Here is an 18,563-nt window from a genome sequence, read left to right as displayed (position 1 = left end):
AGGCTCGCTTCGCTTCTTCAAGCTCCGCCCCTTCTTTCCAAAATCAACAAAGAGCACTAACGAGCAAGAAAAGGGATGCGCTAATTCGCAAGGGTTGAGCATTCAAATATAAGTAAACCAGACTTTAGTCTTAACACCAATCAATTGGCCTAATTGCCACAACTATTAATACAAACTAGACAAGTCTTAAAAACTTATACTATAATAAACAACAATACTTAACAAACTAATCAAGTCTAAATTCCAGTCAATTGGCTTAATAATTGCCATAGCTATCAATACAAACTAGACAAGTCTTTAGTTTTTGTCAACTTATAATAGCACTTGAGGCAATAAAAACTAAAATGCTGTGTTGAATCGCACCAAACTATTTCTTATTTTTTTTTGCTGGAATTGGAACTTGCTCCCTCATGAAGAACTTGAACTTGCAAGTAAAGGCCTTTTTTGCCTTTTCCTCTCACAAATTCACAAATGCACCAATCATTTTTCTCCACAAGGTTCCATCTGCATAAACTGCGCCATCCTCCATGTAGCCATATTCTACCATCCTTCCAAATCTTGAGTTTTGTCTCATATTCTTTGCCAGCAGAGCGGATGGTCATGCTTGAAGGGAGTTTAAGTTTATTGTCTCTCACCACAGCAATCGGAACATACTGCAATTAGGAATAGAGACTTGTTAGATGAGAGTTCTATAAGGTTGTACTTTAAAACAATTCATGGTTATTTAAGGCTTTTAATTACCAGTTGGTTTCTCCTTTCTGCTCGCATTTTCGCTACAAAATAAGGATTTTTAGGCTGAGTTGCGCGTCCACTTTTGAATATTTCTATGCCATAATGGTCATAGTAATACTTCTCCTTGCGAACAAAGACTCTTTTGCATCCAGCTGAATCAAGAAAGTTAACTGGTCAGGTTCACAAACAGAACTCTCATGGAAACTCAGAGAAAATCCATCCGTTTCCTTTTACATGCTGGTATTTTATTGAATGTGGACTTTAATAAGGAAAGAAGTTCCTTTTTACACATACCAAAAGTGTTAGGAAAATGAGATTTAACTTTATTCCTCTCTGCAATTCCAAGAACTAAGAAAAAAGTACCCCTAGGCTCGTTTTGTCAGCGAACCAAACAACCAAAATTTTTAAAGCCCCTTAGACCATGCAGTCCTAAACATTTCTATAACTACAAGAGCATGTCCAATTATATAAAAATGTCATTTTTGCTGTAAAATACTAACAAGGAAAAGAATTGAATTGCATATAAAATGAAACAAAGGAGTAGAAGGTCTTTAATTTGTGTATACCTTTTGAACATGACGCCTTTTTCTTGAAAATGCCAGCCCTTTCATTCTCTTCTTCCTCTTCGTCACATTCCTCCCCTTCATTATCTTCTTCATCTTTCGCGAATCTACGTTTTGAACGTGGTGCCTTGTCTTTTAATATGCTTGCCTTTTCATTGTCTTCTTCCTCCTCCTCAGTTTTTTCATATTCCTCATCTTCAACATCATCTTCCTCTTCCACGAATCTGCATTTTGAACGTGGCATTTCTTTCGTGGATACGCTTGCCCTTTGATTCTCCTCTTCCTGCTCCTCTTCATCATCTTCTTCTTCTATGAATTTGCGTTTTGAACTAGGCGCCTTTTTAGTATCTTTTTCTTCTTCCACATGTCTATATTTTGAATGTGGCCCCTTTTCAGTCTCTACTTCATCTTCCTCCTTTTCTACTTCTTCTTCGTTCACACGTCTACCTTTTGAACGTGTATCCTTTTTCTTGCAAATTATTGTTGCCCTTTCATTTTCTTCTTCCTCAGCTTCTTCGTCTTTTTTTTCGACGACGTCATATTCCTCGTCCTCTTCCGCCTCTTCTTCTACTGTGTAGTCGTCATCACTATCAGATGAACTACTACTGCTATCGCCGAGCCACTTACCTTCTAGCTCTACATTCATTTGATAGTCATCATTTATTTCTTCTTTTTCCTCCTCCTTTGCAGCCAATTTTAAACCTCCGGCTCTTTTCTTTTCACAACAAGTGGTACTCATATGTTTGAAGTCAAATACACCTTTTCCATCATAGTCAAAAATTAAAAAATCTCCATATTCTACTTTGTTCTCCTCAACGAATTTCTCCCATCCGTATTGGAAATAAGAATCTTTTCCTATTCTGGCCACTTCTATAGGCCACATATTTCCAAACCGATCCCTAAGAGAAACCTTCCTAGGTACCTTTCCAATCTTGTAATCCATATAAGCTGTGGGGATTTTCTGTGAAAGCAAAAAGCTCCATTTTTAGAAAATTTTAGAACATCATCAATTTCTTTAAATCAGATTGTCCATATCATAAAAGCAGCCTCTATCAGATGGAAACATATTTCAAATAAACTTAAACTATAGAGGTATACTTAAACTCAAGAAAAGGAGTTACAAGAATCCTAGATCAAATACTTGACGCAATAAGGAAAGTACACTTAAAATATGTAAAGGTGATTCTAAAGTTGCAGCCTAGTGATTATTATAACTTCATTATGTACTTAAGTTCTTGCAAAATTTGCCTCATTTGTTTGCACTTAATGGAGGTTTGAATCTGAATGTTTCAGACCATAGACCATTAAGTGTATTTGTTTAGATTAAGATCTAAACACTTAATTGGTTTGAATTGATCTTATTCATTAAGATCCTTAACAAAGTCTTAATATCATTTTCTGTCTGAAAAAATGTCTTAATATCATTAAGAGGTATTTTTGTATGGACTGCTCCACACTCTCCCAACCCCATCAACCCCTCCAACCCCACACCACCCCACTAACACTTACCATCTCTATCATCAAAATCACCACCACCACCACCACCGCTCCAAATCTCCATCCAACCCCAGCCCTTCCACCCTACCACCCACCACCCACCCACACACTGACCACCTCTGCCATCACAACCACCACTACTGTCAACCACTACCAGCCTCCCCCACCCCACCCCTACCCACCCACTACCCACGCCTACCGCCCTCACCCACCACCCCCACTCCACAATAACCACCACCACCATGACCAATCACCTCTACCATCACTGTCAATCACCACCGCTGACATCCACTATTGTCAATCACTACCTAACCTACCACCTCTATCACTATAATTATATCAACAACCACCGTCGTTGTCGTTACCACCACCGTTGTTGCCGCCGCCGCCACTATAGGCCACTACCATCACTACGGTTAATCCTTACCACCAACCACCTTTACCATCATAACCAACACCACTACCAACACCATCGCCAACCACCACATTACTTTTTAGCCATCACCACCAACACCGTCAATTACTAACATCAACCAACTCCACTATCACAACCACCACCACCACCCACAACTAGCGCGCCAGTCACTACAACATCAACCACCTCCACTATCAATAACTATCACCACCACCACTACAAAGCATCTCCACCATCATCGGTGAACATAAATGTTTCATTTTTATTTATAATAATTTAATTTTATTAGATCTATATTTATTTTCTAATATTTAGTTATATTTTTTTTGAATTGTATATTTTTTTTGTTTAAATATATACATTATGCACATTCAGATATTGAAAAACAAACAATCTTAATCATTCAATGTTTAGATCTAGAAACAATAACTAAATTATTTAGATGTGAATTCAGATTCAGACATCTTAAACTTAATAAAAACAAGTAAGGATCTCACCAAGGCCTACTCCTCTCTTTACTTCCCTTCCCCCCAACTCCAACAACAACAACATACCCAGTGTAATAAAGTAGAGTGTATGCAGACCTTACCCTTACCTTGGGAGGTAGAGAGGCAACTCCCCACAACTCCAAAAAAAAAAAAAAAAAAAAAAAAAAAAAGAACAATCATGAAAAAAAACAAATCAAATACCATAATGGGGGAAGTGTACTTACCAGCCTCTTTGAGCTGTTTTTAGGGCCAAAAAACTTGAAGAAGCCCCTTTCCATTTCTTTTTTTTCGTCAAACTTCAAGAGAATAGAAGCGCGACGCAAATGTTTTTTTTTTTTTTTTTTTGGGAAACCCTAGAAATTTTTTGAGGGATTTTTGGTGGAAGGGGACGCGGCACAATTTCTTTTTTGGAAACACTAGATTTTGAGGGATTTTTGGGAAATTTTGGGGGAAGAGGACGCGGCGGAATGTTAACCCTATAAGATTCTTAAATACTGAAGGAGAAGATATAAATATTGGTCCCTGTTTTATAGGCTTATTTCAGTTTGGTTCCTGTATTATTGGACTAAGCATAATTAACCTTCAACTAATAAAATTGTGCGATTTTGATCCTTCAAACTAACGAGGTTAATAATTGTTTGAGTTTGACTTAAATTATTCATAAAGATTTAAGTAATATTTATTATTTTTCTAGGCCAAACACAGCCAAAGTTTCTATGAGTAGAGTTCCACTTAAATTTGGCCCAAAATAATATATAAGTTTACTTTTATTTTTAGCTAACTCAAGAAAGTGGTTTAGTGTATCCTATTTGTTTATCAAAGTTGTGTTTTTTGCAAATAAAGGCAAGACTTCTAACAAAATTCTTTTACTAGAATTTTTACTTCAAACCGGTGTTGGAAATTGCCCCTTTTTGAAATTTTATTTTTTTACTTAAACCCCTTTATGAAATCTGGAAATGTGCTCCACTCTAATATTCTGCAAAATCAATTAGTTCTGTTTTTTTTTTTTTTAAAAAAAACCCCACTGTTTGACGTTTTGAGAACTCATACAACTATTAGTTAATACTCATTTTCTTACGAAAAATCTAATGTCCTTTTTAAAGAAATTTCCAGAATCTTTCAGCGTGCAAAAGAACTATTTTGAATTAGTTTATGAAAATCAGTTTGAAAGTTGGATTAGGTTACGAAAAAGGGTCATTCTACCAAACTAACGATCTAGAATCGTTTGCTTACACAGAATCTCAACTAAATACTAAAGGATTCCAATAATAAAACGCCTTTTTACAAGTACACAATATATGTAGGGCAATTTGCACGATTGTCCTTATTCAGGGGTGGTCTTTAATTTTTGCCTGTCAAATTGGTGGTCTTTAATTTTTGCCCATCGCTAGAACCCCTTGGTTTCCGGTTCGAACTCCCGCTTACTTAAAAATTAAAAAAAAAAATCGCAAGGTAGAGTTTGGATTCACAAGGCAGAGATTTGCCTGCAAAACTCTGCCTTCAGGGAGAGTTTTGGTACCTTCAGGCTGAGTTTGAAACTCTACCTTAGAGTTTTGCCTTCAAGCATAATCCAAACTCTCCCTTAAGGCAGAGTTTTGCCTTATGCCTGAAGGCAAAACTCTACCTTAAGGCAGAGGTTTACATTAAGACAACGTTTTTTTTACTCAGTTGGAATTTTATAAAACTCTGCCTTAAGACCTAACTTTGCTACAAAACTTTGCCTTGCGATTTTTTTTTCCATTGAGATGAGATTCGAACCCCAAACCTGATGGTATTAAGCGAAGGGCAAAAATTAAAGACTACCAATTTGAGGGACAAAAATTAAAGACCAATGCATTTGAAGGGCAATCGGCACAAAAAAAAAAGAAGGATATTTGTAAATATAATGTAAACAGTGGCGAAATTAGCTGATCGGTTTACTAAGCCCATCAGTGTAAATATATCAATTTTCACCCATTGTTGGGCCTTCTAGATGTGGTTGACTCAATAATAGGCATGGGCCGAGGGATTGAACTAAGTCCATCTGGACTCCCAAACAAATTTATCATGCGTGGGGAAAAGGAAGAAAATGATTAAAAGGCATCTATGCTTAGCAAACAATATACTAAAGAGATTAACACATATTATCACTTAATCACACAAACAACTCGAATATACATCATGTTGGTGGAAGATCTTGTCTACCTTAAGAACTTTCAGGTCCATCCCATTAATTTTTCAGCTTAATTTTCGCAGTATTGAAATGACCTTAGAATCGATTGTTGTAATGCTATAATGAGCTAAGCCATTACTGAGTTAAACGACAACGTATGGGTGCTAATTCATTAATTAGTTAAACGACAGCTTATGGTGACAATTTAATTAGGAGATTAACGGATCATTTAAAAGTTAGTTAGTTAGATAAATGAAGGGTTCGGATTAAAAGGAAAAGGACGGCTAGGATTCGAGGATGGAAAATATAAATACACAGTTAGTTAAAGAGAGAGAAGGCAACGAATATGGTATGATCTCACTCTAAATATCTCACCTCTTCTCCCAATTCTAATTATTCCCTACAAACCCTTCTCTAAATCTTGTCTCCTTATCTATTTCTTTTCTCTTCTTCATCCTTACTTGAATCAATCGTGCAAATGGAAGTTTCATGAAATGCTCATTGTTCGTGTGACTTCATTTCAGGTATGATGATGCAATTAATTGGATTTCAACCTATGTTGGGCAATTGAGATTTAGATACTCACATTTAGTTATTATTAGTTAAATTTCGTGTAATAGCTAAACTTTTGTAGATCGAGATAGTTTATTTACATTTTACAGTTGAGAATTACTGTTAAGGTTGTTTGGTGCTGAAATTAATCGAATTGTGGTTGGGTTAATTTGTGTTGAACTGTTAAGATCATTACAATTGGTATCAGAGCAACGATTTTGACTAAACCTGTGAGGATGGTGGGACGAAACTACTAGATCTAGGCAAGTTGAAGAAACAATGAAACAACTAGAGGGACAAATACAAACAAATAAACTAGAAACAGATGCTAAAATTGAGACCCTTGATAAGAAGTTGGTGGAAATGAGTTCGACCCAGACTGAGATGAAGCATATGATGGAAGAAACACAAGGGGCGTTGATGAGGTTATTGGAGAGGAAGTGGAAAAACCACAGAGGAGACAACAGGAAGCAGTAGGGGTGATGGAATCCTTCCTAGGCAAGCAGTAGGGGTGATGGAATCCTTCCTAGGCTAAGGATTGTAGAGCCTCTAGGTGGTAATGCAAATGGTGGAGGGAAAAATTTCCATCCCAAGTTACAATTTCCTACTTATGGTGGATCTGAGCCTTGAACTTGGTTAAGGAAATGTGAAAGCTATTTCAATATGTATAAAATTATTGATGCTGCTAAGAAACTAGAAATGGCAACACTAAATTTGGAGGGTGATGCAGAGAACTGGTATTTCTCTTATACTCTCACCAGAAGACAAGTGAGGTGGGATGACTTCTGTGAGGAACTAGTAAGTAGATATGCTGATGAGAACAGTGAAAAGGTTGTGAAAGATTTCAAAATGTTGATTCAGACCACCACTGTCAATGCTTACTTACAAAAGTTTGAAGAATTAAGAGCCTTGGTGTTGATGAGGAATCTAAGGGTGCCTGACGATTTTTTGCTTGAATGCTTCATTGGTGGGTTGAAGGAAGAAATTAGAGAGACAATCAAGATGCATTAACCTTACCCCCTTTCCCTAGCAGTGTCAATTTCTAGGAAACAACAAAGAGTGATTAGTGCTAGAGAAAGAAAGGCTAAATGGATGCACAAGGGGGCTGTTGTACCTTTCAGCAAAGAACCAATCAAGAGCATGACAACACCAAGAAAAGGGCTTGAGACAAATGCTAAACCACATATTAGACCATAATTCAGACGATTCCTAGTGCTTGTTGGAGATGTGGAGAAAGATACCAATAGGTCATGTGTGCAAGGACCCAACTTAATGCAATGTCTGCAGTTGAGGCAGAAAACAATGGAGAAGAACTACAACAAGAGGGCCCAATACCTCTACCAGAAGACAAAGAAATTACATAAGAAATGATGGAAAATAAAGAAGAAACAGTATGCTTGAATGCCATCTCATGAACACTTGAACCTAATACCTCCAAACTGTGAGGGTTTATCAAGAAGAGATCAATTATTATTTTGGTGGGTTCTAGTAGCACACCTAGTTTCCTTGATAGTCAAATAGCCAAGGAACTGGGAATAGTAGCACAGATGGACAAACTCTTGAGAGTGACAGTGGCAAATGAACAACAAATGTACAACCATTAAAGTGTTACAATCAAATGGAAAGCTAGTGGGATTGACTTTACAGACAAATTTAGGCTGCTAAACATAGGCAGTTGTGATATGGTGTTAGGTGGTGATTGGATGAGAGCACACAACCCAGTTACCTTTGATTATGAACTGTACATGTTGAAACTCAAATAAGCTGGAAAGATGGTTACACTAAAAGGTGATTTGGGCATGGTGAAATGCATCAAATTACAGCAAATGGTATGGGAAAATTATTGAAGAAAGGGCAAGCAATATTGGTTCACTTCTTCACTATGGTGAGTCAAGAGGAAGCAGAAGGGGGTGAATTACCAGCAGAAGTAGAAGAAATCTTGACAAATTATGTGTTATATCCCGTATTTTTTTTTACGTCGGATTATTTGTAAGCTGAGGTGGGGCCCACACATCGAGATTTTTTTTTGGACATCTGAAAAGTCATATGAATCACATATGTGAAGTTAAACACAACTCAAGAAGGACCCTTGGGCCAAATCAAAGTGGAAGTCCTCCAAACGAATATTTTTAAGAAAACGTTTTCGGGTGATCTGACTTGTAGGGGCAAAAACGGTATTATAAGTTTGGAATTTGGAAAAATATCAATAAATAGAAGTTGTAGATAATTGAATTAGCTTTCCAACCATAGGTCGTGGGTTCTCAGGTGACGTCGGTGCAAGGAGATATGAACGTTTTAAGGTCGAAAGGTCAGTGGGCTAGGCCCAACTCGGGATCAACCGAGTTGGCCCAAAAAAAATAAAAATGAATTAAGGCCCAAAGAGAGAAGGGTGGCCGGCCAAGCCTAAGGCCCAAACCATGATTCTAATATTTCCCATGTGCTAAAATGAATATAAGGGTCATTTATCCATTAGAAAGTTCTTGAAACATAGAAGAGAAAAACGAAGCAACAAGAAGAGCAAATTAGAAGGCCATACACGGCCATGACCCAAGAAAATTCACCCCTTAAAATCTTCTCCCAAAAATTATTTTCTTGTGGTATTCCTACTAATTCAAGGGTCCTTTACAACTTGATGTAATTATTTTGGAAGAAAGAGCACTTGTTTCTTCAAGTTGACAACTTGGTCAAGTGAAAAAGATTGTAGAAAAAGGTAAGAATTAATCCCTTTTTATTATGTTATGAAAGTTGGTTTATGTTGTAGTATGTAGAAATGAGTAGAATTTATGGAAATATGGAAGTTTACAAAGTGGGTGTGCATATATGTAAGTGGACATATATGTATATTGTTGTATAAATAGTATGAGTTGAATTTTATGTTGTATTCTAGTTGTGGTTATGGTGAAATTTATATTGGAAATGGAAGAAAATGGTTCAAGTTGGCATGGAAAATTATTGGAAATAGTTATAGGAAAGTATGTGATTTTAATGAAGTTTTTATGTAATTATAGAAGTGGAGTTTTAAATGTGAATTATTATGTTAGTTGGTGAATTTGGAAGGATAATAGTTCATATTGGCATGAAAGATTGGTTGTTAAGTGGTTATGAGAAGTTTTGTGATTTTATGGTAGATTTATGTAATTATGAAAATGAAATTATTAAGGTGCAAATTATGATTATGGTTGATGAAATTGGAAGATGGAAATATGTTATGAATATGTAGATTGAAGATTAGAAGTTTTGGATGGATTATGGTTTTGGTGGAAAGTTTGTATATTTTGTATATCTTGTGAATATTTGGTAGAAACGATATGAAATGCTTCCGAATTATATTGTAATGATCTTGATTAGAAATGAATGTAAAAACATTGAGATTGGTTTGGAAATGTGAAGTTGGAATGAAAGCTATTGCATTATGTTGGAAAGAAGACTAGTTGTGTTATATTGTGTTTTGTAGTCATGGTTGTTGTCATTGTGTTGATAGTTTGGCCGGGTTGAATTCCCGGATTGTTGTTGATTAAAAATTGGCTAAGTTGAATTTTGGGGATGGTGTATTTATAGGAGAGATGCTGCCCAAATTTTTGTAGACAAGTATTGGTTAAGATTGAAATCTTAAAGCCTTACAATTAACATTTGGTAATTGTGACCAAATTGTAGATTTTGGCGAACTTGAAACTTGATTTTGGAGACGTGTATGAAGCGGAAAAGGTATGTAAGGCTTCACCCTTCCTTCTATGGCATGCCTTAAACGTAATAAGTTGGGTACGAGCCTCGGGGACAACTCTATTTCCCGGAATCCGCACTTAAAGTTTCTCCTTTTTCATTCAGTAGAATTGAATTAGAAATTGTGTAAAATATTGGAGAAACTTCCTAAACATCTAGAACTGGCATAAATATGACCCGACTACCTTAAAACCCTCACAAGTGACGTCATGAAATATAATGTACGTAAATTTGGTACGCCGCCTCATTTGACCCGAGGTGGGCCCATTGTTTCCGAATTTTCCCTATTGCTCCGTTTGACTTATTTTGGAGTAGAATCCAAAGGAAACTTTTGATCCTCGTTCCGATTATCAAACGATAAGTACTGTACCATTCTAATGGAAATATGTATATGTTTATAAAATATGTACATGATACACGTATATGTATATGATAAAAGATCCAGAGCGCTATAGTCGCTGATATACGTACATGATACCAGTATATGTATATGATAAAAGATTCAGAGCGCTATAGACGCTGATATATGTACATGATGTATGCATATGTATACGGGGAAGATGGGAATAAGGGCAGAGCGTTATACACGCATATCCACCTGATCAGTTGGCATTACATGACATGATATCGTCCCGGACGCGGGATGCCCGGACGCGGGATGTGTATTTATGGCTAAATGGATCGGCTGCCGACGCCTCGGCAATATGACATGTTCTATTTTTATATATATATGAACAAGAAAAGATTTTCAACGGAAAGCTAAGCTATGATATGATACGCTATGCCATGATATGATACGCTACGACAAGCTATGCTATGATATGATAAGCTATGCTATGATATGACAAGTTACGCTATGGCATGATACACTATGACACACTATACTATGACATTGACATGATATAACACGATACGACATGCTGTAGTAAGACATGACATTACACGATATAATATGCCATGATAAGACACGATAGGATACGACCTGATATGCCACGATAGGATACGATAGGGCACGATAGGACACGATACGACAAGATACGACATAATATAAGTTCTATTTTCTACGTTCATGGAGAGGAAACGTTTTTAAAAGGGAAAGACAAGCCATGCATGATAGCCGCCCAAAAAGGGGCCTTCCTATGTACAGGTTACTTTCTTGCCTCGTTATATGTCCTGTGACTCCATGATATTATTAATCGCACTCTATGTTATTGCTTGCATTGTCTTCCATGCCTTACATACTCGGTACACTATTCGTACTGACGTCCCTTCTTGTGGACGCTGCGTTTCATGCCGTGCAGGTCAGCAGACAGGTGGACGTGATCCTTAGAAGCTCTACCAGCCGCACTTGACAGCGCTCCAGTTGTTCCGGAGCCTCACTCCAGCGGTACTATTTTATGCATATACATTCGGGCTTGGTAGCACCCCGGCCCTTTCTATGTATAAGTGTACTATGTCTAGAGGCTCGTAGACAGATACGTACAGTCAGTCAGGTACAGATATACGTATAGTGTTTTGGCATGTTAATATTGTTGTACAAGGTAATAACGGAGTTTATTAGTTTATGTTCAAGGAAAAAAAATGGCTCGGTTTACACGGCTTGCTAAGAGGTACAGGTAATACGATAGATAAGGGGTGCTCGGTACAAGTATCGGGTACTCGTCACGGCCCCTAGTCGGGTCGTGACATTATGCTGTTGTTTTTGAGGAACTAAAAACATTGCCACCAATCAGAGAACATGATCATGCTATACCTATTGTGCCAGGTGCCAGACGAGTTTCACTAAGACCATACAGATACAATCATTATCAGAAGGTTGAATTAGAGAAGCAAGTGACTGTGATGCTTGAGCAAGGGATTATACAACCAAGTCATTCACCCTTTTCTTCACCAGTGTTGCTTGTGAAGAAGAAGAATGGCAACTGGAGATTCTGCATAGACTATAGAGAATTGAACAAAACTACTATCAAGGATAAATTCCCAATACCAATTGTTGATGATCTTTTGGATGAGCTAGGAGGATCCAACTATTTCTCCAAGTTGGATCTGAGAGCAAGTTATCATCAGATCAGGATGAGGCTATAGGATGTGCATAAGACAGGATTTATAACTCACCATGGTCATTTTGGGTTCAAGGTCACGCCTTTTGGCCTAAAAAATGCACCAACTACTTTTCAAGCTCTTATGAACTCCTTATTTGGTCCTTACTTGAGGAAATTTATATTAGTTTTCTTTCATGACATGCTAGTGTACAACAAAACACTAGCAGCACATGTAGAACATTTGAAATAAGCTTTTGATATTCTAAAACAACATTGCTTATTTGAAAAAGATCGAAATGCACATTTGCCAAGAAGCAAGTAGAGTACCTGGGACACATAATCACTATAAAAGGAGTTTCCATTGATCCTTATAAAGTAAAAGAAATGCTGAACCGGCCAAAACCAAGGAATCTAAAGGGGTTGAGAGGATTCTTGGGGTTGACAGGTTGTTATAGAAGATTTGTCAGAGACTATGGCAATATAACTAAACCTCTAACAACACTACTCAAGAAAAATGCATTTCAATGGGGACCATAAGTAGAAATTGCCTTCCAACAACTCAAACAAGCTATGAACCAAACACCAGTGCTTGCTATGCCTGATTAAAATAAAAAATTTATTATTGAGACTGATGTTAGTCATTATGGATTAGGAGCTGTATTAACTCAAGAGAATAAGCCAATAGCATTCTATAGCAAGGCTTTAACACCAAGACATTTGGGCAAGTCTATATATGAGAAGCAATACATAGAAGTGATTACAACTATATACCCGTGGAGACATTATGTGCAAGGTGGACATTTTATTATTCAGACAGATCACTTCAGCTTAAAGTATTTGATGGAATAGAAGGTGACTACTGCAATCCAACTGTTACACCCCGGAAAAATTTTGCGTTACCAAAAACTGTAGACGGCTTAGAATGGGCCAAAGGGCCAATACAGCGCGAATGCGCCCCAACGTGGCGCGAACGCGCTGAACAAAAATCTGAAAAATCAATTTCAGAATGAAGGTTGTGTTATAAGAAGGTAATAATAGCATATATATGACATTTGGAGACCATATGGTGTAAATTAGTTTATATGTTATTTGACGAAAAGCCCTCGTTGCTGCAAGCTAAGTGGGGCCCACATGTCAGAGTTTTATGAAAGACGTGAGAAGGGACATGTGGGTAGTATATGGAAAGTTGAGAAGGTCCTAAGAAGGACCCATAAGCTAAAAATGGGCATAAGCCCTCCAAAAGGACGATTTAAGGAAACGTTTTCGGATGATCTGACTTGAAAGGGCTAAAAGGGCATTATCAGTTTGGCATTTGGGAAAACCCCCAGAAATAAAAGTTGTAGATAATTGAAAGAGCTTTCTAATCATAGGTCGTGGGCCCTCATACGATATCGGGATCAAGCGTTATGACCGTTTTACTGAACGAACATCCAGTCAGAAAATTTAACCCTGCGCGAACGCGCCCAAAGGGGGCGCGAACGCGCAGAAGGAAATTATTTAACTCTACGCGATCGCGCCAGAAGGCAGCGCGATCGCGCTGAGCATTTTTCCAGTAGTTTCTGGCAGCTTCTAAACGTTATCAAAAGGGGGAAACCCCCCCTCATTTTCAGTTGTAAACACGAAAAACACCCCAAAAAACTCTCCAAAAATCTGGAGAGTTCTCCCCAACTCCCCAAGCCAAATTCTTGCCCAAACCAGGTATAATTTCCCAATTCCAGTCCGGATAGCATATAGTTTTCGCTGCAGAATCATATGGCAGGCGTGTGGTGGCCTAAATTTAGCATGGAAAAGTGGAGATTAAGAAATATTAAAGGGAGAAAGGTATGAATCTCTTTCTATTTGTGCTAGTACTAGTTTATTTACGAAGAATACGCGATTAAATAATTGTATACTGAGTTAATTAGTTATGAAAGTTGGAAAACAGCGTGTGGGCTGTTTTATGAGATATTTTGGAGTTGAAAACATTATAATTGATGTTGGTATTGTTGTTGTTGTTGTTGGCTGCTGAATTAAAAATTTGGGCTAGGCATATAAACAGGGGAGATGCTGCCCGATTTTCGGCAGAATATAAAATAGTATAATTGGAATTATGGTACAAGTGTACGATGAAAAAGCTAACCTTAGTGTGAATTATCTTAAATGTAGACTTACAAGCTCGGACACATAAGCGTAGCTAATAGGGCGTGGAACAGGTATGTTAAGGCTCGTCCCTTTTCTTTCAAAGGCATGATCCCCAAGTCGTAATGTCTCAAATGTCTTTTTTATATATCTTCTTTACTTGCAAAAGCTATAAGTCTATGACTCCAAGGTAAGTCTTTTCCTAAAAGTTCATAATTGTTTTTCTTCAAAATGCCCATATTTTTTTCGAAAACCAAGTTTTAAGAGATAGGAAGCTCTTATGACTAAGATGATGAATATGATCTTATAATGACAACGATGAAGTCCAAAATGAGAAAATGTCTACAATGGATACGTTGACGATATGTTCCTACCATGAATATGACAATATGAGGTTTATGATTTTATTATATGTTTTCTCTTAACGCTACTCTTTATTGATAGCCTCGCCTTATAATTTTAGTTCCTTCAAGGTGAGACATGGAGATTATGATTATTCCATAATATAATCGGAGGTTACCGACCTTACGTCACCCCGATGGACTTATAACATTTCTTGAGCTCTCCTGCATGCTGCTCACATGATATATGTATATGGTATATGTATATGTAAATGGGAAAAAGGGGCCAGAGCGCTATAGACGCTGATATATGAACATGATACATGTATATGTATATGGGGTAAGGGGAAAGGTAAGGCGCTATAGACGCACAGCCACCTGATCAGTTGGAGTATGATACATGATATCGTCCCGAACGCGGGATATATGGGCGAGCCGACGTATTTCGGCGCTATGACATGATATGATATGAAATGATATGATATGATATGATATGATATGATATGACCAGATAAGTATGCATGGCATCCGCCTAAGCGGCACTCATATGTACAGGTTACTCTTTTATCTTATGACATGTTCTATGTTCCATACAGTTATTATTCATGCCTTACATACTCAGTACATTGCTCGTACTGACCCCTCTTTCTTCGGGGGCTGCGTTTCATGCCGCGCAGGTACACCCAGATGAGTTGAAGCTAATATAGAAGATATTCCAGCAGAGTTGGAAAGCTCCACTTGTTCCTGGAGTGCTACCGAGTCAGAGTACATGTGCTACGATGTCTGATAAATGTTAGAGACTTTGCAGATAGAGTCGTGGGTATAGGATGTCGGTATTGTGAATGTCATTTTATGTTATGTTATAAAGTCCATATGATAACAGATTATATTTGATTTGAGTACGATGAAAATTTTTTTTTGAAAGCTTTACTATGTTTTCCACTCCTTATTGATGTAAGAGCCTAAGGAGGTTAAGTATGTAATAAGAGTCAGCGGGTTCGCTCGGCTCCGAATATGGGGTCGGGTGCCCATCACACCCCAGTAAGATCGGGGTGTGACACCAACATAAAGGCTTAACTAAATTGTTAGGTCTGGATTATGAAATACAATACAAAAAAGGTGCAGAGAATAGAGTAGCAGATGCACTCTCAAGGGTGCAAGAAGATCAAGGTGAAAATTTTGCCATGACTGGGGTGCAGCCTTCATGGATGACAGAAGTGGAAAAGAGTTATGAGGAAGATGACTTAGTCCAAGAACTAATTACTGCACTAGCAGTGGATCCTAACATTCATTCTTATTACAATTTTGCAGCTGGAGTGTTAAGGTTCATGGGGAAACTATATGTAGGCAAGACTACAACATCGAGACAACAAATTCTACAAACAATGCACTCTTCAGCTATGGGAGGACACTCAGGACAACAAGGGACATTAAAAAGATTAAACTCTATTTCTTTTGGCCAGGAATGAAGAAGGATGCGCAAGATTTTGTATCCAACTGTGACATCTATCAAAGAAGCAAGGATGAAAATGTGGCTCATCCTGGGTTGTTGCAACCTTTTGAGATACCAACTCAAGCTTGGAAGGACATTAGTCTTGACTTTATTAAAGGATTGCCTAAATCACAAGGGAAAGATGTGGTACTAGTAGTGGTGGATAGGTTCACCAAGTATGCTCATTTCATTTCCTTGCAATATCCCTGCACTACTGTAACAGTTACTGATGCTTTCATTAATAAAGTCTACAAACTCCATGGATTTCCCAGCACCATGGTCTCGGATAGAGATAAAGTTTTTACTAGTGCTTTTTGGCAACATCTGTTCAGCGCAGTTGATGCATGAGCACAACTTACCATCCTGAAACTGATGGATAAACTGAGAGATTGAACAGATGTTTGGAAGGTTATCTCAGAGCTATGACAATGAGCAAACCTAAACAATGGGCAAACTAGTTATATTTAGCTGAGTGGTGGTATAATACTAACTATCACTCTTCTTTGAAGTGCACACCTTTCCATGCTCTCTATGGTTATGACCTTCCTCAACTGCCTATGGGCCCTCATTTGTCCACCCCAGTGCCAAGTGTTCAAGAGCCGATCCAAGATAGAATTCAGTTTCAACAGGTTCTAAAATATTACTTAATCCAAGCTTCGGCTAGAATGAAGTTTTATGCAGATCAACATAGGACCGAAAGACAGTTGAATGTGGGAGATTGAGTTTATTTGAAACTACAACCCTATAAACAAACATATATATCACTCAAAAGGAATCTCAAACTATTCCCAAAGTACTATGGGCCTTATTTGGTTGAGCAGAAGATTGGCACTATTGCCTACAAGCTCAAGTTGCCTGATACTGCCTTAATACATCCTGTATTTCATGTGTCATTGCTCAAGAAGAGGATTGGGCCTGTTGTTATCCCTCAACAACAATTTCCTATAGTGGGAGATGATGGTCAAATGCTTGTCAAACCTATAGGTGTATTTCAGAGGCGCATGGTTAAGGTCAACAATGCAATAGCTATTAAGGTCCTTATACAATGGGAGAATCTTGCTCCTGAGGAAGCTACTTGGGAGGACCGGTCCTTCATCAAAGCTCAATTCCCAGATTTTATTGCTTAGCTTGATCCCTATCCTTGAGGTCAAGGATGTTTTAAAGCAGGGTCGAATGTAGTGAGCTAAGACATTACTGAGTTAAACGACAACGTATGGGTGCTAGGTCATTAATTAGTTAAACGACAACGTATGGTGACAAGTTAATTTGGAGATTAACGGATCATTTAAAAGTTAGTTAGTTAGAGAAATGAAAGGTCCGGATTAAAAGGAAAAGGATGGCCAGCATTCGAGGATGGAAAATATAAATACACAGTTAGTTCAAGAGAGAGAAGGCAACGAATATGGTATGATATCACTCTAAATCTCTCACCTCTTCTCCCAATTCTTATTATTCCCTACAAACCCTTCTCTAAATCTTATCTCTTTCTTCTCCTTATCTATTTCTTTTGTCTTCTTCATCCTTACTTGAATCAATCTTGCAAATGGAAGTTTCATGAAATGCTCATTGTTCGTGTGATTTCATTTCAGGTATGATGATGCAATTGATTGGATTTCAATCTATGTTGGGCAATTGAATTTGGATACTCAGATTTAGTTTATTATTAGATAAATGTCGTGTAATAGCTAAACTTTTGGGGATCGAGATAGCTTATTTACATTTTACTATTGCAAATTACTGTTAAAGTTGTTTGGTGCTGAAATTAATCGAATTGTGGTTAGGTTAATTTGTGTTGAATTGTTAAGATCACTACAATTGCATTTGATCAACTTGAGAACAATTATTATATTATATTGTATTGTATTTGAATTACTTGAGAACCGTTCACTTTTTTTTTTGGGTAATTACACATGTAATTATGTATTCTTTTCTGTTTGTCAATCTTTTTTGGTTACTATTCATCCATTCAAATGTAATTTTTCCTTTCAAATTTTAAATTACTTATTATTTACCATGTTGGTCATATTCAACTATATGTCATTGAAACATAAAAAAGCAAGACAACTATCAAGTTGAATATTTGGTATGAAAATTGTATTTATCTAACTAAATCGAGCTGTTTAAACGTCATCTAATCATCGAACGGTCGAATGTCTCACAATTCATTCATTTGAGCTTGTATTTTTCCCTTTAAATTTGGTGTAACTCATCACAATCATATTTCAATATTATTTGTATCGTTTAAAAAGTTTGTATTGATTAGCATAGGTAAACCTGCAATGCAAGTGTCCAAAAACTAGTAAATTAATAGGCATCGTGAATACCTAATTTTTTACCGAACCTAAGTTTTTACACCATTTGTAGTGTAAAAATATTTTAATTTTTATTTCATTTTTAGTAAGTCTTACTTTTAAAATTTGAAAACTACAAAAAATATAGTCATATTTTAGG

At 37.2% G+C, this 18,563-nt stretch overlaps 1 protein-coding gene and 1 long non-coding RNA gene across 2 annotated transcripts; one reads left to right on the top strand and one right to left on the bottom strand.

Moving 5' to 3' along the window:
• Positions 1-63: 63 nt before the first annotated feature.
• Positions 64-4,170, bottom strand: LOC132603803 (B3 domain-containing protein At5g60140-like). Its single transcript, XM_060317053.1, has 4 exons — positions 3,920-4,170; positions 1,299-2,256; positions 742-884; positions 64-653 (listed from the first exon to the last, which is right to left on the bottom strand). The coding sequence occupies exons 1-4, from the start codon at positions 3,971-3,973 to the stop codon at positions 375-377; spliced, it is 1,434 nt and encodes a 477-aa protein (XP_060173036.1). The 5' UTR covers positions 3,974-4,170; the 3' UTR covers positions 64-374.
• Positions 4,171-9,038: 4,868 nt separating this feature from the next.
• LOC132602420 (uncharacterized) lies at positions 9,039-11,612 on the top strand. The gene is made up of 3 exons (XR_009567775.1): positions 9,039-9,109; positions 10,054-10,104; positions 11,421-11,612. It is a non-coding gene; the product is annotated as an uncharacterized LOC132602420 (long non-coding RNA).
• The last annotated feature ends 6,951 nt before the right edge of the window (positions 11,613-18,563 follow it).

The sequence above is a fragment of the Lycium barbarum genome, chromosome 7, assembly GCF_019175385.1.
Source record: "Lycium barbarum isolate Lr01 chromosome 7, ASM1917538v2, whole genome shotgun sequence".
NCBI lineage: Eukaryota > Viridiplantae > Streptophyta > Magnoliopsida > Solanales > Solanaceae > Lycium > Lycium barbarum.
Note: the sequence above shows the minus strand (reverse complement) of the source record. Positions and strands in the feature narration are given on the sequence as shown.